At 58.3% G+C, this 24,147-nt stretch overlaps 1 protein-coding gene across 4 annotated transcripts in view; it reads right to left on the bottom strand.

The window, feature by feature from the left end:
- Positions 1-765: 765 nt before the first annotated feature.
- TMCC2 (transmembrane and coiled-coil domain family 2) overlaps positions 766-24,147 on the bottom strand; it is a 36,447-nt gene continuing 13,065 nt past the window's right edge. For 3 of the 4 annotated variants that reach the window (XM_004685548.2, XM_012726939.1, XM_012726938.1), the window contains 4 exons: positions 22,888-23,406; positions 4,036-4,976; positions 2,725-2,860; positions 766-2,305 (listed from right to left, as the gene is read on the bottom strand). In XM_004685548.2, coding sequence (XP_004685605.1) covers positions 1,994-2,305; positions 2,725-2,860; positions 4,036-4,976; positions 22,888-23,406 — 1,908 coding nt within the window. In that variant the 3' untranslated portion in view covers positions 766-1,993. The remainder of the gene's footprint in view (positions 2,306-2,724; positions 2,861-4,035; positions 4,977-22,887; positions 23,407-24,147) is intronic. The other variant, XM_012726937.1, reaches the window with a different exon arrangement.

The raw sequence follows: 24,147 nt of genomic DNA, 5'->3' as shown, positions 1-24,147 counted from the left end.
GAGAGAGAGAGAGAGAGAGAGAGAGAGAGAGAATCAGAAGGCTTACAAGGTCATCTAGTGATGGGGGGGGGGTGGTGAAGCTGAACTCTCAAGGCTGCCTCCTCCAGGGGTCAGCTCTCCCTGGTCTGATCCCTCAGGGCAGGGTCCTGACAGCCACTTCCTCCAGCCTGAGGACTTCTAACTCCTCTCAGACCCACAGAGTCAGAGAACGTCAGAGACCTTGGAAATGAGCAGTTACTGCCTCTATTCCATATTACAGATGTGAGAACTGAGGCCCTGAGAGGCCACGGGTACACTAATTACTAAATCAGCCAGGGCTCTGCAGGGCTTCTTGTCTCAGGCCCAAGGCTGCCGGGATCCATCTGTGCTCAGAATATTTCTATGTCATTCTTTGGGGCACTTTTGAGAAAGGGCTGCGTAAGGAGGCTGCTGCCCTCTTGTGGCCACGTCTAGACATGACCGCTGTCATCTAGGCCGCCAGTAGCTTCTCTCCAGAAGCTATGAACTCTCCCAACTCCCTCTTCCTGGAAAGAGCTCTTAAAGGCTGGATGAAGCAGCCTCCACTTCCCCTCCTGCTTATCTAGAGCCATAACTTCTGTAGCTGCACAAAGCAGGATGGGAAGAAGGATGACGCCTTCTTCACTGTCATTCCGCAGAAGTGAGGCCCAGTGTGTTTCCCAGACTGCCGGGTGTAGGGTGAAACTCAGTTTCCACAGAGGCAAATTAATCAACCAGACACTAGACAGGATGATTTGAAAACTTAGAGAATATTTATTTCTCGGGAAGGTCCACGACAGCTGGCAGGCCCTGCCCTCCCCTGCTCTAAGGAGCGGACCTCTCTCTGCTTTTCAGAGAAATCCCCTCTCTTCTGGAAGTGCCGGTGGGAAGGCCGGGGTGTTAAGAGAAACCATACACAACACCCCCAGAGCCTTAAAGAATAAAGCAACAAACAGCCTCCTCACACAAACGCACGCTACGTACAAAATCAAGAGACGTAGAAAAGAGGCTTCGCTCCTCCCACTCTGGCTGGGCTCCCCACTTCCCTGCCCGGCTGGCTGGGGCTGAGGAGGGGGGAGGCTGGGCTGTGGGGCCCGCCTTTGCCCTGCCAGTCCTAGGATTATGCAGAGGCTAAATGGTACACAGAAGTGCCCGACAGTCAAGCAGCCCTGGCTTCAGAAAGAGGAAGGGCTCCCTGGAGCTGGGCAGGGAAGATGTGGGGAAGGTACAGAAGAACAAATAAATAAATAAATAAATAGAACCCAACGTGCTCCCAGAGGCCTAAGGACTTAGGTTGAGGCTCGGGGCCCCTGGGGCCTGTTTCCCTGAAAGTAGCAGATTCAGTGACAGGCGGAAAAAAATAACGGGGAAACGCAAGTCCAAAGCCACAGCCAGCTGGCCTGCAGGGCCTGAGTCTTTCAGACCCCAGAAGGTCCCAGCCCAGAATCCAGTCTCGGACAGCTCTGGTGGCAAGGGGCTAGCTCTGGCCTGGAAGATGCCCCAGAGGCTGGGCGGGGGGCCCTTTGCTCTCTCCCCTGCACTCTCTGGGGCCCGCAATCTCCACCTCACTCTTGCCTTCACCCTGACCATGTCCAGGAGGGGACCAGAGCTGCCTGCAGGGTGGGCTCTTCCCTGGGAGGCCAAGGCATGGCCCCCTCCTGCTCTCACACCCGCTGGCCATCCTGACTGGACAGCCAGAGTCAGCCAGAAGTCCTTGTGTGACAGCAAATTATCAGAGCAGCCCGTCCCCGTGTCCGCCTCCGCCGCACGTGCTCACGGATGTCCCTACGGTCTCCACCTGGGGCTGCCTCCAAGGCTTCCTGAGGCCAACAGGAGGAAGAACGGACAAGGGGCAGGTGCTGTTGGACAGACACTGGGCAGGAGGCCAAACTGGACACACGAAGAAGCCTGAGGGACTCAAGAGTCCCAGGTCCCCTGTGGAGAAGCCTGGCCAGCTGGGGGCCCAGAGAGCACAGGGAAAGGGCGAGCTGGCCACTCAGCTGGGCAGCAGCACGTGCTCCAGGAGGTAGGTGAGGGAGTCCCAGTGCTTCCAGAGCAGGAAGAGGACGAGGACCAGGAGGGCGGTGCTGGTGATGCGCAGGCGGGTCTTCATGAGGGGTGTGATGAAGTTGGCGATGGTGGACACGAACACCAGCAGCACGGCCATGAGCGCCAGGATCACGTTGATGAACTTGCCCAGCAGTGCCCGCGCGTTGGCATTCTCTACGCCCTCCAGCTGTACCACCTGCTGCTGCTGCTGCTGCAGCTCCAGCTTGGTGACCCGAGTCAGGCAGGACTCCACGGCCTCCTGCAGGGGCAGGACACAGGCTCAGGAGGGCAGGAGCCCAGTAGAGCCCCACCTCCCGGCCCCAGACACCAGGCAGGGGAGGGTGGTAGTCTGTGGGGGAGCGGGGGAGCAGGCAGGGCCCTCCTTCCATGGCTGTTGGGGAGGAGACTGGTCCACATGGGCGGAGGAGGAGCCGGGCCCCTCCTGGCTTCCTCTGGAGGCAGCCTGAGTCTCGAGTCCCCAAAGGCCAATTCATCAGTGAGGCTGGGGGCAAGGGGCAGGTGACCCCCACCAGCGTCTGCCTAGCTGTCTCTTCACCCCACCCACCAGCGTCTTCACCCACTTGCCCAGCAGCTTTGGCTAACGACAGCCTGGGCCCAGTAGTCCCTATCTCGCAAGACCCCCAACCTCTGCCTCCCCAGGGCCAGGCCCAGCCGTACCTGGATGTCCCGGGCTCTCTCGTAGGACTGGTAGGCCACCTTCTCCTCCATGCTGGCCAGCTCCTGCTTCAGGTTGGTCATCTCATTCTGGTGGAGCTCGGTCAGGTCATTGAGCTGTTCCTCCAGCCGCTCGTACCTGGCAGGACGAGGAGGTAGGGCTGAGCAGGGTCCCCAGTCTCCCTCCTCCCGGGATCCATTTCATTCACGCTCCACAGTGACTCAGCCCGCCCCACGCCTTCAGCCCTGTTCCAATTTTAACAGCGACAACAGTGAAAGCTGCTATTTACAGAGCATTCTATGGGCAGGCACCATGCCACACTCGGGGAGCCTCTCAACCCGGAGGGGATCACCGGCATCGCCCCATCTTACGCATGACAGGCATGGAGGAGCTGAGGAGCCTGCCTAAGACCACACGCTCGTGAGGAAGGAGCCGGGGCTGACTGGCCACAGCCTGGGCCCAGCCGTCCCAGGCCTGGCTCTGAGCACACGAGAGGTACCAAGGTGCCAAGCGGGTGGGGGTGCTTCATCCTCAGATCCCATCCCCCTCAATTTTCCAAACCTTCATATATATGAAAACACTCCAAGGGTAAGATTGCCAAGAACCCCGGGGGACAGGTAACAAATGCCACTCAAAGGGCAATGAGCAGTGGGGGAGGGCAGACGGGACCCAGTGTCCCGGGGCACCTCGGCGGGCGTTCCAGGGCCCAGGGCCAGTGTGTGCATCCTGACCTCACGGGCCTGGACGCACCGCCTCCCCACCAGCACCAGCCGAGGCGGCAGGCCTTCTCGCTGCGCCCACCTCCCAGGCCAGGAGACAGCGTTGGGGGGCTACGGGGGGGGGGGCTCCCAGCACTTTGCTCAGGTAAGTAGTGAAGAGCAGGGCTGGGATCTGAACCCAGGTCATCCAGACGAGGGTCAGTGCTCTCAAGCAGCGCCTCTCTGGATGAGGACAACAGCGGGCGCCTGCCTCAGTTTCCTCTTCAGATGGGTCACACAGCCATCAAACAGGGATGCTCAAAGCCCCTGACGCTCAAGAAAGCAGGACTTTCTTCCATGGGTCGTGTAATCCTCTCTCAGGCTGCCCCGGGAACAGCACAAGGTAGCCCAGACCCCTGCCAGCCTCTGCTAGCAGCCGGGACTCCTTCTTGGCGGCCTCCCGCACTGCAGGGCCCATTCCCCCTTGCGGCCTCGGCCACCAGCTCAGGGCCCTCCCAGACATTCTTTCTTCTGCCTCCACAAGCTGGAGCCCAAACAGGGCTGGGGCCAATACCAGCGGCTGCCCAGCGTGGGGGCGGAGCCAGGGGCACGCACCTGTAGCGCTCCTCCTGCAGACACTGCGTCATGTAGGTGTAGTCCCGCTGCAGCTGCGCCTTCAGGTCCTCCATGGAGTCCTCCAGGTGGGACTGGCCCTCCTTGATCTCCCGCAGCTCCTCCAGCAGAGCATCCAGGTTGCCCGGGGCCCCATACAGTGTGTTCGACTTGGGGCTCCCCAGCGCCCCGGCGGGCCCCGCCCCGGAGTTGCTGCCGGCGCCGGCGGAGCTAGCACTGGCGCTGGAACACTCGTCGTCACTGCCGTACTTGGGGCTGGACACGAGCGTGGCGCTGCCGCTCAGCGCCCGGGCCGTCTCCTCGGGGGGTCCATCCTCCAGCGGGTCCTTCAGGTGGGCGATGTTGTCGGCACTGCCGAACTTGTTGCGGATGAGGCTGGCAAACTCGCGAGGCTTGGACACCACGGCCGTGTGGGTGGCCTGTGAGAGGCCCGAGAGGCTGCCCTTCACGCCCTCCACCACGCCGCCCCCAAAGCCGCTGATGCCAGCCCGCACGTTGGCGCCCACATCCTTCAGCCCCTGCTGCATGTCCCTAAGCACGTCCTTGGGCTGCCGCGAGGGCCCGTTCTGCTCGATCTCCTTCAGCCGCCGGCGGTAGTGCTCCAGCTTCTTGTGCAGCTGGGCGATGGTCTGGGCCGACTTCTGGTTCTTCTTCTCGAACACCTGCTTGATGCGGGACACCTGCTGCTTGTCCGCATTGTTGGCCAGCTTCAGGTACTCCGCCACGTTGTCATCGCGCGCCTCCTGCTCGATCTTGATCTGCTCCGTGATCTTCAGGATCTTCTGGTGCAGGTGGTCGATGGCAGCCTTGGTCCGCTGGGGGTCCGGAGCCCCCTCCGGCACATCCAGGCTGACCGGGCCATCGGAGTCACCATGGCCAGAGCTGCCGGAGAGGTTCAGGGTCACGAGGTCTCCCTTGTCAACCTGGGGCAGAGACAAAAGGAAGACGTGTGAGGACCCCGTGAGCCCAAGGGAAGGGGGCTGGGTGGTACCTCTTGTGTGCTCCTGGGTACCTCTGGACTTAGTTTACTGGCCTGGAGAATGGGTTCAGGATGAATAACAAACTTCACCGAAAGAACAGAAAAGTGGAACCACGTGAGTGTTCCCTGGCCACTGGCATTTAGGAAGCGCCCACACACCTCCTGGCTCCCCGGCCCCCCAGAGGCCACAAACACAACCTGGGCAGGTCTGGGGTCTCTGGGGCGGGGGGGCGGTGCTCAGGGACACATCTGTGAGCGGCCAGAAGCTCCAGCCCTGCACTTTGTTGCTCTGTCACACAGACAAAGCAGGGCTGGGGCTTCCCGGAGACATCCTCAGGGAGAGGCCTCTGGGTTTCAACCCACTAAGGCTCCGCCTTGGGCAGCCTCTCTCTCAGAGCTGACCAAGCCTGCACCCCCCACCCCTGCACCCTGCACCACCCTCCTTGCCCCACTTCTTTGACACGGTTCTGCAGGTCACCCTTCGTCTGCTGATGCACCCCCACCCCGGCCTCCGCGTTACCTTCCAGCTCTCTGGAGTCGTCAGCAGCCTTTTCCGCTTCATCAGGCTAGGAGTTCCAGCCCCTCCAGTGTCCCAGAACCAGAAGGGGTTACACACATATGCACCCAGCCCACTGGCGAGGCCCCCAATGCTTCAGGTCCCACAGCAACTCATGGGCCAAGAAAGGCAGGGGCCATTCTGGGTTCCGGGGCTCCCAGCCACCCAGCTTGGAAGTGTGTGAATGCGCAGGAAGGTGACAGTCCCTTTTCCTTGCTGGCAGGCAGGGTGGCTTCCTGAGCACATCAGGGTGACACTAAGAAAGGAGCTGAGAACCAGGAAGGCGGAGGGCAGGACAAGAAGCGCACCACGGGGTCAGACAGCAGCGGCAGGTTCAGGGCGCGTCCGGCTGTGCCCCGAGGTCTGGGAGGACCGCTCTGTCCCCAGCGAGTCCCCGGTGTCTTATCATGCAACAACGGAAGCAGCAGGAAATGGCTCAACCCCATGTATTTTTACACACAGGCAGGGTCAGGTCTTCGCTCTTTCTAAGTGTGGGGGTGGGGAGGGAGGCAGCAGGGTGAGGTGTGTGCAGGGGAAGAGGTTAAACACAAAGAAAATGGCAAGTCACAAGCACCAGGACCGGAAGCGTCACATGCCAATTATAGGCAGAAGTCACTAGCTCCATTTCTGCCAAGGTACAAAGTGATTGGAAAACACCACTAAAAACAATAGCCCGGCACGCTCAGAGCCAGGGAGGTGGCTTCTCCGTGGGCTTCCTCTGGGGACTTTTCAGGTCACAGCTCACTGGGGGTGCTGGGGACAGTGCCAGCCCCTTCCCGATCTCTCCCAAAGTTGACTTTCACTTTACACTTGTTTTGGATTTCCCCTGGGGCCCCTTTGCCCTCCTCCCTCGTGCTCAGACCAGGACCCTGCTTCTCTGAATGTCTTCCCCACGTATACCAGGGGAGCCAATTCCGCAACCTCCCCTAAACCATCTGTCCGCATCCTGCAGGCAACCCCTCCTCCCACACCATTCCCTCAAGGATGTCAAATGCACCATCGCTCAAATTCCCAGGCCTCTGGGGTCCCTGCCTGCAAATGGGGAATTATCATATCTCCCTGCAGGTCTTCTGTGAGCATAGTACAAGATGATGTCCTGGCTCAGTGCACACAGAGGCACTTACTAAGTGCTGTCTAGAGTTGGATGGCATATTCTTTTTCCTTTGGGAAGAGGGAATTTATTTAAAAGAGGACACCAGGGTCTTCCTTGTGGTGCAATAGGTTAAAGCACAGCACTATGAAGTTACACAGCCACTGCAACACGAGTTCGATCCCCAGCCAGGGAGATGACCCACAGGGTGCGGCAGACCTCTCATGACCCACTAGCTGTTCCTCTCAGCAGTGGACTTCATTGACCTGATCTTCCTGTTCTGCTCCCCACTCTGTCTCTGGTGAATCCTCTCACTGCCCCTGCACCTCTGGCCTGTACCCCAGTTCTGTATGCATAAATAAATATATCTTAAAAAAAAAAAAAAGATGACACCAACAGATAGACTCAAATGTGCAATACAGATACGGAACTAGATGAAAATCAGTTCTGTATGTGACATGTGGCCCGGCCCCTTCCAAAGAGACACCCTCTCCCTGGGCCACCAGCATCTCCAATGGAGCATCTCCATGAGGAGGTCAGCACCCGTCCCACACAGGGAGGTGTGTGGGAGGAGCTAATAAAGTCCCGAGGGACTAGGACATGCCTGAAACAGCCAGTTCTCAGCTGTTGGGGCTCCGCTCTGGCGGCTTGTTTGTTTTCTTTCCTCCCTTGACCTGACACCTGAGCAGCTGGCAGAGGAAAAAGCAGTTGGCATGGCGCGAAACCCCCATGAGTAACTTCACAGTGGGGGCTGGGGGCCGCTCTTCCCAGGCCCAGAGTCCCACAGCAGCCACAGCTCCTTCCTGCCTCCACTGAGGTTCACTGTCTACTGCTGCTTCTCTTCCACAGAACACCCCACTGTGCTCTTCCTGCCAGGAAGAGGCAGTGCGCCCCAGGGACACCCCCGAATGCACAGCTGCATTGCCCTTTCAAGATTGGAGGGCCATAAAGTAAAAAAAAGGGACAGAGCCCAGGAGGTGGCAGGCAGACAGGCAGGAAAGTTAAAGCCTGAGAAGGCCAAGATGAGGAAGCTGTTAAGAGGAAGGGAAGGTGTGAGAGAAAGAGATTTGCCAAAAGAAAAGGAACAGAGGGCCCCTCCCTGACGGTGCAATGGGTTAAAGCGCAGCACTATGAAGCTAGCTGCAGCCGCTTCAGCATGAGTTCGATCCCCGGCCAGGGAGCTGACCCACATGGCACAGCAGACCTCTCCTGTCTCCCCGCTGCTCCCCTCAGCAGTGTATTTCAGTCAATCTGGCTATCCTGTTCCCCACTCTGTCTCTGGTGAATCCTCTCACCACCGCCCCCCCACCTTTAGCCTGTACCCCAGTTCTGTAAACATAAATAACACAAATCTTTAAAAAGAAAAGAGCAACAATGAGGCAGGCCAGGAAGTCCAAGGAGCAATGGGCAGGCTGGGCGCTGGGGACCCCACAGCACCTGAGGACTCGCGCTGGGGAGACACAGCTGGCTTGAAAGCAGCCCCTGCCTCCAAACTTTCCTTGCTCCTTTTGTGTTTGAACTTTGCTGGGACTCAGTTTCCCTATCCAGGAAAGGGGAGGAAATCTGAAACGAGACCCAGTCTCAGGTCGACAGCAGTGGCCCAAAGCCACAGGGCGGCTGTCATTGAAAAGGGAAGACAACAGGGTCACCACAGGCATCAAGGGCTCCAGCCCGGCACCTTGTTGGTGAGAAAAAAACGAGAGCTGCTGTTCTGGGGAGCAGTTTGAGTGCTTCTCCCAAAGCAGTAGATTTACCAGGTATCTGGCAATTCCGCTCCGAGGTACAAGCCCAAAAGCCGTGACAATGGGTGCTCAGACAAATGCCTGGACATAGACAGCGCTGTCCATCGCGGCAAGGGACACGGGGGAGGCAGATGTCCCATGCACCAGGAAAACGGCCGTGGACCACTTGGCTGTATAGTAACTGGGCACGGATACCCGCTCCAAGGAAGAACCTTGAAAATACCAGGCTAGTGAACAGGTGTGAAGGATCTCACCTACAAGGAACGTCCAGAATAGTCACAGCCATGTAGAGCTGGAAGGAGAGGAGAAGGGGGAGTGGCTTAATGGCACAGGTTTCCTTTGGGAGTGATGAAATGTTCTGGAACTAGACAGAGGTGGTGATGGCAAGCCAGTTGTTCAAGGCTGGGTCCTCCAACCTGAGGGTCTGGGCTGCAGCTCCAGCCAGTGTCCTGTTCCGTGGCCATGGGAGGGCATCTGGGCCTGTATCCTCGCTCACTACCACCCGCTGCCCTGGGGCTGGGGCCTGGAAAGAGGAGCCACACAGTCCCTCGACTCCCGCGGTCACTAGCAGGCCACCCCCAGCCCCCAGCGCAGTGAGGACAGCTACACAGGCCCCTCTGTTTTTCTCACAAAGCTGTCACAGAGCCTCACAGGGCTGTGCCCCCAAACCCTCTGTCCACAGCCAGCTGCCAGCCCCCACAGCTGGTGCGTCTGTCCACCCCACTCTCCTGCCCACTCGGGCTGAACACTTTACAGCTACTGAGCCCTGGCCAGGCAAGTTAGAAGGGGGGAGCAGCAGGGGGAGACCTCGCTTCTGGCATCACCCTCATCCAGCCCAGGGAAACCGGTAGGGGCGGGGATGTGGGGGAGGGGAGTGGGGCTGTGCACAGCAGACTCCTGGCTGCAGGGAGTCTGGAGCAGAGTGGTGCCCAGCAGCCAGGGCTGACAGAGACTGAGGTCTCAGAGGGGCCTGGAGACGCGACCCTGCTCCAGGAGGACCTCCCCTCAGCTCCCGTAGGGGTAAAGGCCCCTCCACGTGTCCTCTCAGCACTGCTGACCTCTCTCTGGGCCCTACCGCCACCTCAGACCAAGCTGGATTAGGCGCTCTGCCAGGCTCAGGCTCCCAGCCCCACCTTCTCAGAACCCACCTTCTCGGGGCTGAGCGCTCCTCCTGGCCCACCCAGGGCTCCTCTGTAGCACTAGCCAGGGCCGGGATGCCAGGCGGGGGCACACAGCTGATACCACAGCGGGATGGAGGTGCCAGGCTTCCGGGAGGGGGAAGGGCACTGGTCGTGTCACCTGTGACTGAGTGTTGGGGGTCTCCATGGTACCTCAAGCTGGGTGTTAACAGCACTTGCAAGGGCTGGCATGCCACAGAGGCTCCCAGGAGACTTGGGCCTCCTCACTGCGCTAATTCCCCAGGGGCCCTGCCAGAGCTACAGAGCGCGCCTGGGCCAGACCCAGAGCACTGAAGAGGATGGAGCTCCTGCCCCACCGATGCTTGGGGGTTAGGAGTCAGCACTGCGGTCGCTCAGAATAAATGCAGGAGTAATAATAATAAATGCAGAATAAATGTGTCCCCCTTCTGGAGCAAACAGCCCAGTCTGGGCCAGGCGCCCTCCCCAGGGAGGATCCCGATGACTCAGCAGAGAAGCTGCCATGGCTCACCTCTGGCCTCTTGACCAAGTGAGGCCGCCCCCTGCACCTCTCCATGGGCCACTCGCTCAAAGGTGCCCTTTTGCACAGGTTCCCGGAGGGAAAGGGCGGTGAGCCAGGCCATGGCTGGCTAAAACCCTTCCAAATCCCGCCCATACACACCTTGGACCTGCTGGTGAAGCTGGGGGCAGGGTAACCTGACATCGGCCACACCAACAGAGGTTCCCAAAGAGCAGACTGGAAGAGTCGTTCCAACAGTGCTGCCATCAGGGGCTCCCGCCTCCGAATCAGCAGGCGCCTCAGCTGCTGGCTCTGCCCCTGCCCGCGAGGACGAGTGCACCCTGTCTGCCCGCGGAGCCCCACTGCAAGGTGGGTGCCCACCCTGGCTCCTTTTGTGCCTGGGGGCCTAAGCTGCTTTACTCCAGCAGGCAGGGAAGCAATGCTGAACACGTGATGGGGTACACCTGGGTCTGTTTACCAGGGTCAGGAGATGCACGGGGCAGGTGCCCTGGGGAGCCAGCTCTCCCTACAGCGCCCCTTCCCCAGGCCTGGCATGCCCTCAGCTAAAGGCATTTCAGATTGCACACTCAGGGGAGCACACCCCAGAGTAGGGACCTCTGCCAGCTCCTGCTGCAGCCCCCACCCCGTGCTGCCTCCCACCCTGCCCTGAGGCCTGGTGCCACCAGAGGAACAGCGCCTGACCCCCAGCCCGCAGCCCTCCCTTCCGTTAGGTCTACCCCTTGGTTCTGGCGAATCCCTGTCACCTCCTTCCTTGCCCTGCTGAGAACAATGTCCTTTTGTCCACACCAATGTCCTGATCTCCTCATACCGGCAGATCCCTGGTACCCCAAGCCCTCCTCCCTCCCTTAGGGTCTCTTCCATTCTCCATCCTCCATTTTCCCCAAGAGCCACAAGCGCCTTTCTCGGGGCTCCTTCTGGGGCTCCCCACAGCCCCCCGGAGTCAGTGCTCACTGCACCTTCCGACTCCCTCGTCAGAGCAGACCACAGCCTGGAACACTCCTCTACAGAGTTTCACTCCTGTGTCCCCAAAAGGAGTGACACTTAGCTACAGGCTTCTGGAGGGGTCACTCACTGGCCCCCCCATACAAGGCTCTTCACCCATCCTCAGGGACCTGCAGTACTCATCAGCCTGAGCCTAGGCCTGAGGTTCACCTCTCCCCTTCTCCCATCGCTGAGACCAGCCCACCCGTCCATCCCTCACTCCACAACCCTCATCTCACCCAGCCCCTCTGGGGTAAACTTCTCTTTGCCCCCAAAGGAGACCTCACCTGTGTGGATACCACTTCCCCAAGCCATGCTGGTAAGAGGGCACCAGAGCTTCGGAGGCCCCAGCTTTCTGCAGACTGTGCCATGGCCCCAGGGTCACAGTCCTGGGGGAGTCCTGGGCTTGCCAATGAGAGCCTGTGAGCAGGTGTGCCCAAGCCCCTTGATTCTGCAGCCCGCCATCTCCAGTCTGAGGCCCAGCCGGGGATTAGGGTGGATTGCTCTGGAGATTTCCCCTCCCCTGAGGCTCAGGGCTGCTCCTTCCCATCAGGGAGGAGAAAGAAGGATCGATCTCCATGGGGATCAGCAAGCTCTGCTGAAGCCCCCGCCCCCAAGGGCAGCTGCTGCCACTGTGAGAACGTTCAGTGTGCATGGCGACACCCAGATATGGCAGGCAGCAGATCCAGCACAGAGGACGGGGCGCTGGGGAAGCACTCAGAGCTGTGTGTGCCTGCCTGCCCTCCCCCCCCCCTCCGCCAGATAGAAGCTCGACTCCTCCCCCAACAGCACATGCCCAGAGCTGTCCATCCCATCAGAAGCCCACCCATGGAGGCCCTTCTTCAGCCTCAGAATGGAAGTAGGCCTTCTCTTCATACTTCCAGGTAAAGGCAATCTCCAAAGCTCCCCAAAGATGTAGGGGGTCCATGGCAGAGCCGAACACAGCCAGCCCAGCCTAGAGGCCTCTGCCCTTTTCCCTGCCACACTGTCCGCTGGGTTTAGGCCCCACTCCGAAAACCACCAGAGGACGGCTCGGACAGCAGTCAGCCTCACCAGGAATCCCTTTGCTCTGAGACCCTCCCCAGAAACCCCACTTTCTGCTCAGGACACCTCCGCGGCAGGTGCTTCTCTGCTTCCTTCGGCTTCCCTCAGCCCCCTGCACTGTCCAGGCAAGCACACCAGAGACAAAACAGGGTGGCAAACTCACAGCGGTCTCCTCCCCCTTGGCCTTCATCGTGACAGCACCAGCAGGAATCCTGCGCGTGGCCAGCAGAGGGGGCCCGAGGTCCACAGTTGAGGGGCACGCTGAATGCTGGCCGGGCCGGTGAAGTGTCCACAGAGTAGTCTCCCGGGGTACAGTCCTCAGCCATGGAAGGCAAAGTGAAGGCGATTCTGGACCCGGTAGGGTTTAAGTACTACATGGTTCACGTCGAGGGGGCGGTCCCAAGTTCAAGCCGGTTCAGAGAGATAAGAAAGGCCCAGCGCTATCTGTGGTGCCCAGGGGCCTGCACTCAAAACACCAAGAGCTGGAGTCTCCAACCCCTGGCTGTGGAGACCTTACAAACATTTGTGGAGGCGGATGACGTGGGGTTTGAGGACGGGAGCCTAGAAAAGCACATTACATCGGTGCCAATATCGGGGGCCAGCTCTGATGGGTGCAGTCAGGGACCGTGGGGGTCAGGGGACCCTTCCAGAACATCTGAGCCCCCCCAAGCGTAAGGCTGACCCTCCCTCAGCATTTATGTCTCAGGACGATGTAGCTGCAAAGGAAGCCACTTCAGTCACCACGGGGCCTGGGAAGCAACTGACGGAGGCCGCGTGGTCCTCTCACATTCCAGACACCCGCCCTGTCCTTCTCACCAGGTCCCATGGGTGAAGCTAAGATTCATCACCTTTCATTGTAACAGGGCAATGGCACCAAGAGGGGGCTGAGTAAATTGAGGTCTGGGGCTTCTCTGCAGGGGTCTCCCTCTGCAAGCTGCTTGGGGCTCTGGAGCCTGAAACAGCACTGATTAAAAGCAGCAGCAGCAGAGGAGGGGCCTCCTGCCAAACTGGCCTCTTGGGAGTCACCCTGACACAGGCTTCGATACCCCCCACCCCCAGCGTGGCTTCAGCCCACCCCAGGGACATGCACCCATCAGCACAATGACTGGACAGCAGCGGGAGGGGGTGGGGAGGGCGCTCAGGGGTGGGTTGAAAGTCTGCTAGGAGAAAAGGAACAAACAGGCCGGGGATGTCTGCCAGGCGAGCCAGCAGGAGCGAGGCCGCTTCCTCTGGGTCTGTTCTCATCTCTACATGTGAGAAATGTTCCCAAACTTGCAAGGACACAGAGCTCCCACTTGGGGTGCGGGGAGCAGAGAGCCCAAGGCCCGGGACATGCCAGGTGACAGCAGCGGAGGTGTAAGTCTCAGTCCAGTGTCCACACCACTCTAGGTGTGGGGAATGTGGGCCCTGGTTGTGCCTTTCCGGGGTGGAGAAGGCACCTGGACTTTGGGGTCACCTGGACAGGTCTTGGATGCACTTTTCCACAAATGCATGGGGAGCAGCTGGAGAAAGCAGACTGGGGTAAGGCCAGAGGCATCAGGGGATGCAGGAGAGAGTGTGCGAGCTGAACCCCAGGCCTCTCCTTGCAGCTGTGTGGCAGTCTCCTGCTGCAAAATGCACAGAGGATCCTTATCTCCTGGCACTGGTGTCACAATAAAACTGGGACATGAGTGGAAATGCCTGGCACGTGGTAGCTTTGTTGACACACCAATAGATGGCTGGTCATCAGGCTCCCTCACACACACCCCACCTAGGTCATACTCATACCGGCAGGCCAGGCCTCAGACTAAAAAGCCAACAGAAATTGCCAGATCAAGCAAGGTTGAGAGCCTGTTGGGGGACCCTGGGGGGGTAGGAAACTGCCTGGACACAGACACTTTGGGCTCAGAACAGGGTGAGCACAGGCAACTATGGTTTTGCAGTGAGAAAGCACCACCATGAGTCCTTCTTGAAAAGCCCTGGCCGTCCCCAGCCGCTCTGTGGCCACGTCGGCAAGGCAGGGCCCGACACTCACAGGCTCAGGTGGTGGAGCTGTGAGTGCCCAGGGGTGACAGATGGACTCCTGTCGCCCTGGTAGGGGGCGCTGGCAGGACACCCCGGCCCTCGGGGCCCTCCCCTCTGCTTGTCCGCCTGGCCTCAGCCCTCTCACTGGCTTCCCCTTCATTTAGATTTGCCTTTCTCCAACCTGAAATTTCATGCCAAGTCCCTTCCTTAATATTCTTCAAATATTAATATTTCGCCTCCTCCCTGGCCCTTGCTATTACTCTTAAGTCACCCACTCACTGCCTTCTTTTTATCTTCCCACTTCATTTTCTTTCTCTTGGAGGGAAGAAAAAGCACAAAACACACACACTCTGAACAGCAGGAAACCCAAGAAGTCAAAGGCTTTAGCAGCAAAGACTTATGTTGAGAAGCAGCTAAATTTAGCGTGGAGAGACAAGGTGAGGCCTTCAAATCTCACACTCCAAACGCTCTGTGAAAAACCTCCTAGTTCAGGTTTGTCCACAAACAGCTGCAACTTACCTCTCAGAAAGGGGGTTTTAGGGAGCAGTCAGCATTCAGAAATCCTCCTCTAACTATTACTTTTAGACCTCACCAAAGAGCCCTGCTTACCCCCCAGGGGGAAGCAGCACTGCCAAGGTGGCCCTGTTTCCCAGGGGCTCATGGAGATCAAGGCCACCGGGCAGGGAGGGAGACAGAAGCAGCTGCTGGACGTATGTCAGCGTGCCACGTCCCTGGGGCTCCCGGAGGGAGGAGGCCACTGCGTCCACCCACCGGCTGGGGGTCTCACAGCACAGGTAGTCCTGTTTAGGGAGCCGTGCGGGGGCTTGGGCACCAACAGACACTGGGAGGGGAGCTCACCCCTCCCTTGGGTCACTTGTCAGTTCACGGCTCTTGCAGCGGCCTGGAGAAGGCGACACTGGGAGCAGACTCAGGACTAAGTGACCTGGACAGGAAGCACCATCTCCGTTTGGGCGATTTTTAGGAACCAGAGTCCTCTGCCCCACACTGTTTGTCAAGGGTAAGTCAGAACGATTCCTTTCTAAGAGCAGAGGGCTGAAACAGGCTCTGGGCACCCGCTGCCCCAGGGGCTCCGTGCTCACTGGGAGCTGATGCGATTGCATGAGCACTTCAAGGGCAAGTGCAAACTGTGGTGTGTTGTTCCACGCGCTGATGCCAGGACCAGAGAGACAAAGCCTCATGCCTGTCCCCTGAGGAGTGGCGGACATGCCTGTTGCTACCTGCTGGGCAGTAAAGAAACCTTATATCAGGAAGTTAATGTTACAGGCGCCGTCTCTCCAGGGCAGGCTCGCCTTTCCAGGACCCAAGGGAGGCCTCCTGGTCAGAGTATCACTTTGGATCTGCCTAAGCTTTTGCTGAGCACCCTGAATTATTCAGGAGCTATGGCAACCAGCCCAGCTCCGGGGTCTCATGGTAGGGACCTGAAGAGGTAGAAAAGGATGCAATGAGAAAACCCTAAGTCCTGACTTGGGAAAGGTTAGAGAGGACAAAAAGCAGCAGAGGTGATCTGCACCCTGGAGGAGGGCCTGGCGGCCCAGTCAGGCCAGCTGCTCGTTCCAGTGCTGGAGACATGAGAGCAGAGAAGGCCACAGTCCTCAGGAACTTTGCTTTCCTGAAGTAGTGGCTTCGGCCCTGCTGCAGCTCAGGGGAGTCCCTGGTTCCCTGGAGTCTAGAAGGAAACGCAACAGGGTGTGTTGCTTTCCTCGCTGCTTCTGTTTCAAAGGCCTCTGTGCCGTGGAGTATAAATGAAGCCCAACCTGGGCCTATGAAAAGCAAGAAGAGACAGAGGCGGGGATCAAGTTAATGACACTGTGTTTCCATTGCCTCATCTGGCACCAGCGGGGACCAGAGTCACGTTTCGCATCTTAGAGATGTGGGGGATCCAGGAAGGAATGTGCCCGGTGTCTGCAGAGACCTGCCTGGCTCATGTCCAAGCCCCTATCACCAGCATACTTCTCTTCCCCAGAGACTGACAGCACCCTACTTGGCGTGGGGGGTGACCCCGAAGCTTGAAGGGTCCAAGCTGGTGCTGAGGGAGGATGGGGGCCTGGCTGGCATCTCCCACTTGTGTCTGGACCGGCATTGCCTCAGCCCCAGGGGGGACCACAGAGCCACAGGGTGTCCCACAAGGGCCTGGCCTGAACTTAGAGACCAGAAGGCTAAAAATGAACCACCCTGGTCTTGGTTCGGTAACTTGGAAGTTACCTAACTTCACCCCCAGCGCCCAAGGGATTCTGTGTGCTCAGAAAATAGAGTTAATCTGGGAAGCCTGGGTAACCTTTTTTTTCTTTTTTTACACACACACACACACACACAAAGATTTATATTTATGGGCCTCCCTGGTGGCACAGGGGTTAAAGTCTCAGCACTAGGAAGCTATCTGAAGCCACTACAGTCCGAATTCGATTCCCAGCCAGAGAGTTGACCCACAGGATACAGCAGACCTCTCCTGTGTCCCCCACTGCTCCCCTCAGCAGTGTATTTCAGTGGATCTGCCGTTCTACTCCCCACTCTCTCTCTGGTGAATCCTCTCAGTGTCCCTGCACCTCTGCTCACCACCACTTCTGGCCTCCACCCCAGCTCTAAATAAATCTAAAAAAAAAGAGAGAAAAAGATTTATTTATATAAGTAAATAGGGACAGGGAACAGGGGTCACAGCAATCACAGAGCAGACTTCCCGGCCTGCCAAGGGGCTGGCAGCAAGAACACAGCCTGGGAAGCTCTCTGAGGCCCCGGGCTGGCTTCTGGCTCTCCTCTGGGCTAAGGAACCTTTCCACAAAGAGGCAGAGGCAGAGATAGAGGAGGGAATGCCACAGAGTGGGGGAGGGGAGCGGAAAGCCAGCTGTCCTTCCCAGCAGCTGGGGGTGAGCTCAGGTTGGCACAGAGCCAAGCACATCCACCAGCACTGTGGACGTGTGGAGTATCATGTGGCCCTGAAGTGGATGCATTTGTGTGGACAGGCCCCGGCACCCAGCTGGGCGCTAGACGGGGACCGGTCGGCCTTCCGTGTAACCTGGCATAGAAGTTGAGGAGCACCCGATGAAAGACTGTCCTCTGCCAGCTACCGAGGGGAACATGTTTCAAAACCTCCCTCTGCAGAGTCAGCCCCGCCCACCTCTGAACCAGCAGGCTCCAGACATAAATAAACCAGAGCCCCTTGGCGTCTGCCAAGAGCGTCTTCTTGGCAAAAACCTAGGGCTGAGGGTGGCCCCTCATCGCCATCCCTCGAGTAAACAGAAGTGTTTGTTTATGCCAGGAAGAGAAGAAATCTTGTTGTTGGATAAATCTGGCGGAGGAGTGTAGTCAGCTCTGGTTTAGGTGATGAGCTGGCGGCCACCATCTGGGGCTGCAGATAACGCCACTGCAGGTCACCGGGGAGCATCAGTTGTGGCCACACCCTCCCCCCCACCTCACCTCCCTGCATAGTAGGACACCTGGGCCTTCTCTCTGGCCCTGCCTGCCCTCCAAGTCAGGGCTCCCTGCCACAGCCCATCCTGGGAGGGACCAGTCACACAACACGGAGGGGAAGGGGCAGCCAGCCTAGGCCAGGGGTCAGCCTGCCAGAGCTGGCCGCAAAGTCAGCTCTCCAGTGCCACCCTCCCTCTCCTCCTCCACCCACAGGCCCCAGACCCTCCAACTTGGTCACCCACACAAGCTTTATGGAGGCCAGAGGAATGTATACTCCTGAGAAGGGGTCTCAAACAAAGCGATGAGGAAGCAATGGCCAAGCAGGGGTGAGAGAGGGAGGACAAGCTCTGACCGTTCGAGGGGCCGATCCATTCCCTGAAGGTCCAGCAGCACCGGGGACCACAGGGAAGAGTGACAAGAAGAACCACTGCTCTGTGAACAGGGGTTCAGGGCTCTGCTGAAGAGCTGGGGGCCCCCGGCCCTGCTGCTCTGGGTGTGTGCAGCCAGCAGATCCTGACCAGCCCCAGGGCTAGTGTCTCCAGAGGTGAAGGCTCCACACAGTCCAGACCCCCACCCTCTGTTCACTGCCGACGCCTCAGAGCGCTGCTGTATCTCACTTACAGGTGTGAGACGGATCTGAGTCTTGCACTCCTGTGAGTGTCATGCAGACAGTAGAAAGCAAAGTGGTGGGACTGAGGTGAAGATGGTTTTGGTTTTAAAGATGTATTTATTTATGCATACAAGTACTGAGTTATAGGCCAGAGGTGCGGCGGGTGAGAGGATTCACCAGAGACAGAGTGGGGACAGGAGGATCCACTGAAACACACTGCTGAGGGGAGCAGCAGGTGGGACAGGAGAGGTCTGCTGTGCCCTGAGGGTCACCTCCCTTGCCAGGGATCGAACTCGTGCTGTAGTGGCTGCAACTGGCTTCCTAGTGCTGAGATTTAATCCCTTGCACCACCAGGGACGGCCCCTCTTTTTGTTTTTAAAGAGAAACCACTTAAGACATAGCCTCAAAGACAGATGTGGCCAAGTCGTCACCAAGGTAGAGGTGTGAGCCCAGCTCTGTCCTGGCCCTCTGTTGCAACCCTAATGTTCTTTGGGCACCGGTCACCCCCTTCCCTAGGACGGGGCTGGGTGGGCATCTCCAGGACAGCTGAAGACCATTTCTGCATCCAGGGTGTTTCAGTAGCTCAGCCCCGGCAGGGCCACTCTGGTCTGAAAGCCAGCTGGAGAGTTTTAAACAATGGCAGGGGTGTGGGTAGTGGGGGAGGCTTATGAATTAAAAATAGATGCTAGTAATCGCCAGGGAGTTTGCTGAGAGCATGTGGGGCTGTGTTTACTAGAGAGAGAAGAATACCTTCTATTCACACCCTAAGACTTGGGTGGAACCACGGCAGCTTCTCCACCAACCAATGGCGTCTTGGCCTGTTGGCAGTCAGCTGACAGCAGGGCTCATGATGGCTACAAGGCCCCCTCCACAGGACACGGACGACCCCCTCTCCTGGGGATCCCTGGGCCACACCCACCCCAGAGGGGCAGCTCCAGGTTCAGGAAACCTGGAGATAAAGCCACTATCTGGCCCGGGTGAGCCCGCACCCCGTGAGCATGGCATAAAGAGGGGCCTAGCAGGCTTGGTGACCCCGGATCTCGGCTGGATCTTGCAGACGTGGTGAAGACATGGATCTAGTCTCTTCTCTCCCACCAACTTGCTGGGCATCCTCGGCGAGCCATCTCTAGCTTGCTCCAGGAGGCCTCAGTCCATAGAGCTGAGCTGGTGAAGTGGAGGTGATACCAGCTCTGGCAACTCCACAGAGATGTTACGAAGGTGGACAGGTAATGTGTGTGACAGGCTTGGGCAGTTGCAAGTTCCAAAGCAGTCGTAGAACAATCATTTCTTCTATTACTTTGTGAACCCAGGGGTCGGGAACTGTCCCCTCAGTCAGCTCACGCAAGGATGTCAGGTCTGGCCTTCCACTAGCAGCAAGGAGAGACCCCACCCTGTCCCCCGACATCTTGGAGGCAGCATGAAGGCCAGACACAAGCCACATGGAGAAGGCCCAACAGGCTACAGCTGGTCTCCAAGTGCCCCAGGCCCTGAGTCCCCACTCAGCAAACGTCAGCCATGCTTCTCCCACTTGTGGGGGCCCCTTGACCTCCTCTCAGGCAGCAGGAGAAAAGTCTCATGTCTCCCTCTTCCTAAAACAGCTGTATGCCAGAGCCCCTGCCTCGACGGGACTGTTCTAATTCGAATTTTGCAGTGAGAGCTGGACCTGGGTGCTTGTTCATTAACAGCTGACCACCCTGTACATTCTGAGGGACCTCTGGGTTGAGATTCCGAAGCCAGGCTGCCTTTTTTTTTTTTTTTAAAGATTTATTTATTTATTCATACAGAACTGGGGTATAGGCAGAGATGCGGAGGGTGAGAGGACTTACCAGGTACAGAGCGGGGAACAGAACAGGCAGATCGATGAAGCACACTGCTGAGGGGAGCAGCGGGCGGGTCAGGAGAGGTCTGCCAAGCCATGTGGTCACCTCCGGGGCAGGCGGGGATAGAACTCATACGGAAGTGGCGTTAGCCCCTCAGTGCTGCACTTTAACCCGCTGCGCCACCAGGGAGGGCACAGGCTGCCTTTTAAGCCGATGTGTCCAGAACTTCCTCTCAGAACAGTTCTCTCCCCAGCTGGGGCTGTGCTGGCAAGCAGCCCACCGCCATCGTCCCAAGCACTATCCACACACACTGACGACTCCCGAATAAACGTGTGGCTCTCCCCTGGGACTCCAGACTCGGGCGTCTGAGTGCTGCTGTGGCATCTCCATGTGGGGGGTTTAATGGCCATCTCAGATGCGAGCGTCCAAGACACAGCCCTCCCCCCCCCAGACTGTTTCATTGGCCGTCTTCCCTAGTTCAGTTAAGGCCAATTGCTTTTTTCACCTCACTTGAAAAGAAAATCAAGAGCCCTTTTCCGGACCTACTAGATTCATGTTTATTTTTCTTTCTTTCTTTTTTTTTTTAGAGATTTATTTATGCATACAAGAGCTGGAGTGCAGGCCAGAGGGACAGGGGATGAGGTGAGAGGATTCACCAGAGACAGAATGGGGAGCAGAATGGGTGGATCGACTGAATACACTACTGAGGGGAGCAGCAGGCAAAACAGGAGAGATCTGCTGCCCCATGTGGGTCAGTTCCCTGGCCAGGGATCGAACTCCTGCCACAGTGGCTGCTGATAGTTTCAAAGTGCTGACTTAACCCCTTGTGCCACCAACAAGGCTCTACACCCATGTTTAAAAGAACGATAAAAACCAGAATATCTCAACCCAAAACCCATGGTCCTTTCTCCTCCCCACACAAAATCGCGCTCCCCTACATTGTCCCCATTCTCACTGTACCGGAACTGGTTTCTTTCTTTTTAAAGATTTATTTATTTATGTATACAGAACTGGTGTACAGACCAGAGACGCTGAGAGGATTCACCAGAAACAGAATGGGGAGCAGAACAGGCGGACTGACAAAGTACACTGCTGAGGGGAGCAGCGGGCGGGTCAGGAGAGGTCTGCCGCGCCGTGTGGGCCGGGGATCGAACGCACACTGAGGTGACTGTGGCTTACTTGCAGTGCTGCGTCCTAACCCGTTGCGCCACCAGGGAGGGCCCCTACTGGAACTGGTTTCTTGCCACAGATACCAATGACCTCGCTGCTTGAACCTGCTGGCACTCAGACCCCAATCCAGATGCAGTCTGTCCCCACCACTGTCAAGAGCACCTCCCTCTGCTTGCCACCTCTCTGTACAGCCAGCTGCTCTGTCCCTAGCATGTCCATGTGTCCTTGGACTCCTCACTCCACACACACCCTTCAAGGTACACGTGGCTTCAAACTCAGCGTGCCTCCGTGAGTGTTAGCCAGGGCCCAGGCCTCTCCCCTCACTTGAGCTGGACAGCTCCCAGAGGCACCTGCGACTCTCACGACTCTCACGTCCCAGATCCGACACTTCACTTTCCCCCCCAGATATGCTCCATCCCAAACATCCTCCCAAGGTGCCTCAAGTAGAGAGCACCCCCTCCTCCGTATTGCTGTTAAGCCAGCAACCCCAGTCGTCCTTGCTCCTTCCCTTCCAGTCTCCCTTCCCAGGGTCCTCTGCACCTGCCTCTCCCTTTCCACCCTCACTGCTGCCACTTACCTCCTGTATTATCTCCAGAAATGGCTTCCCAGCCCCTTCCCCATCTGCTGTCTACACAATGCCCCAAAAGGACCTCTTCCTGCTAGTTCCCTACCCCCCTCTAATGGTTTCACACTACCTGAGGGCTGTCCTGGGGCTACATGTCAGACCCTCCATTGGCAAGGAGCCCCTCATAGCCCCTGTACCCTAGAACTGGGGTACAGGCCAGAGACACTGAGAGTATTCACCAGAAACAGAGTGGGGAGCAGAACAGGCAGATGATGAAGCACACTGCTGAGGGGAGCAGCGGGTGGGTCAGGAGAGGTCTGCCACACCATGTGGGTCAGCGCCAGACCAGGGATCGAACTCACATGTGGGTCAACTTGACTGCAGCTTGCTTGCAGTGCTGCGTCCTAACCTGTTGCACCACCAGGGAGGGCCCCTACTGGAACTGGTTTCTTGCCAGTGACCTCGCTGCTTGAACCTTTGCCTGCTTGACCTTCGCCTGCCCCTCCCCCAGAAGGAGCTAAACTACAGCTCCTGTCTCCCCACAAGCTCACCAGGCTTTAAGGCCCTGTTCACGGTCTCCCTCTGTGAGGGGATGAGGGGAGCCCTCTCCACTTGCTCATCCTGACAGCACCTAAGTTTCAAGACCAACTACGCCACCACGAAGGGCTAAATGCACACAGTACCAAACCAGATTTCCCCCTTCACCCAATGCCCGCCAGGCTACCTCCGGATTTCCTTTGGGGTGACCATACCAGAGCCCAACTCTCTGCCATGAACTCATTTACTCCTAAACAACTCTGGTATCACAGTCCCCTTTTCAACTGGGGAAAGTGAGGCCAAAGCGGTGAATGCCGGGTAAGGCCGGACAGCAGCAGAACCAGGGTCTGACTAGTCTGTGTACTCACTGCCCAGAGGCACCTGCGAGCAACTTCACTTCAGGAAAACAAACCAAAGTGAACACCCACCTGAGCAAAATATAATTAGGAAAAGCAGATCCCTATCCCAACTGAAGCCTGCCCGTGGGCACCACCTCTGACTCCCTCAACCAGGCGGGGGCCAGGGCCTCCTTACCCACTAGGCAGGGCCCTGGCCCAGCTCCCCAGGCCCGGCAACAGATGGCCCTTGGCTGGCACGGCTCCCAGCCCGCAGCCGCCCCCTGCTCCACCTCACCTTGTCACCGACGCCCTCGGCCTCCTCCGCCAAGAGGTAAACGTTGCCTCCTTCAGCCAGCAGCTGGGCTGTGTCGGTCGTGGACGAGGAGCGTGGACGGCACTGGTGCTGGTGCAGGATGGCGGCCAGGCTGCTGTCCTGGGGGGCCTTGCGGAGCAGGTGGGGACTGCCACGCTGGGGCTCCAGGGAGCTGCTCTTGGTGCGCCGGCTGCCGCCAGCGCTGCTGTGCAGGCTGGCGCCCCGCTTGATGGAGGGCCGGGCGCGGATTTGCTGCAGCACGCGGTTGAAGGCGGTGGGCCGGGCCGGCAGGTCGTGCAGCGACACGGCGTAGGAGACGCGGTGCATCTCCGGCGAGCGCTCCTTCTCGTCCGCGGAGTCGTGGTCCGACATGCCCTGCTGATGGGGCTGCTGGGGGTCCTGCGACGCCTGGTGCTCCCGCTCCCGCGACCTGCGGCGGCTGTGGAACAGGTGCTTCAGGCCGTGGCCAAACATGGAGCCCTCTGACAGCTGCTGGATTTTCTTAAAGGGCAGAGAAAAAGAGCCCTGGTGAGTGGACAGTTCTGGAAGGATGAGCTGGTTGGGGGCAGAGGGGCGCAGCCTGTGCGGGAGAACAGTGCAAGGACTCCAGTCATTGGAATTTGGAAGACGCCAGCGATGGCCACTCATAGGGAAAGGTCGCCCTGCAGAAAGGGGGCCACCCAGACACACTTTCATCCCCAAAGAAATGCCGCCCCAGGGCTCCCCCCAGCACATGCATGTGGGGTCACCCATCATGGCATCCCTGGAGCTCTGGCCTGACAGGCTGCACAGGCTCCATCCAGGACCAGCATCTGCTTTCAAAGCCGCCTCCCTGCCATATTCCGTCCCGCGGGGCATCCCGTTATAGTCTGCACTGCTATCTGCCTATCCAACATCTACTCCCTCCCCCCCCTTTTTATTATTTATTTATGCATACAGAACTGGGGCACAGACCAGAGGTGCGGGGGCAGTGAGAGGATTCACCAGAGACAGAGAGGGGAGCAAACAGGCAGATTGACAAAGTGCACGGCTGAGGGGAGCAGCAGGCGGGCCAGGAGAGGTCTGCGCGCCACGTGGGTCACTCCCTGGCTGGGGATCACTCCCTGTGCTGAGTTGGCTGTGGCTAGCTTCACAGTGCTGTGCTTTAACCCTTGAGCCACCAGAGAGGGCCTCTTTATTTGGTTACCAACCAAACTGTGAGGTCTTAACCTGTTTGCTCAAACTTCCCATCTCATCAGACTC

This window comes from Condylura cristata, unplaced genomic scaffold (genome assembly GCF_000260355.1).
Source record: "Condylura cristata isolate star-nosed mole 26May11 unplaced genomic scaffold, ConCri1.0 scaffold00018, whole genome shotgun sequence".
Classification (NCBI taxonomy): domain Eukaryota; kingdom Metazoa; phylum Chordata; class Mammalia; order Eulipotyphla; family Talpidae; genus Condylura; species Condylura cristata.
The sequence above is the reverse complement of the archived record's forward strand: the minus strand, read 5'-3'. Positions and strand labels throughout refer to the sequence as shown.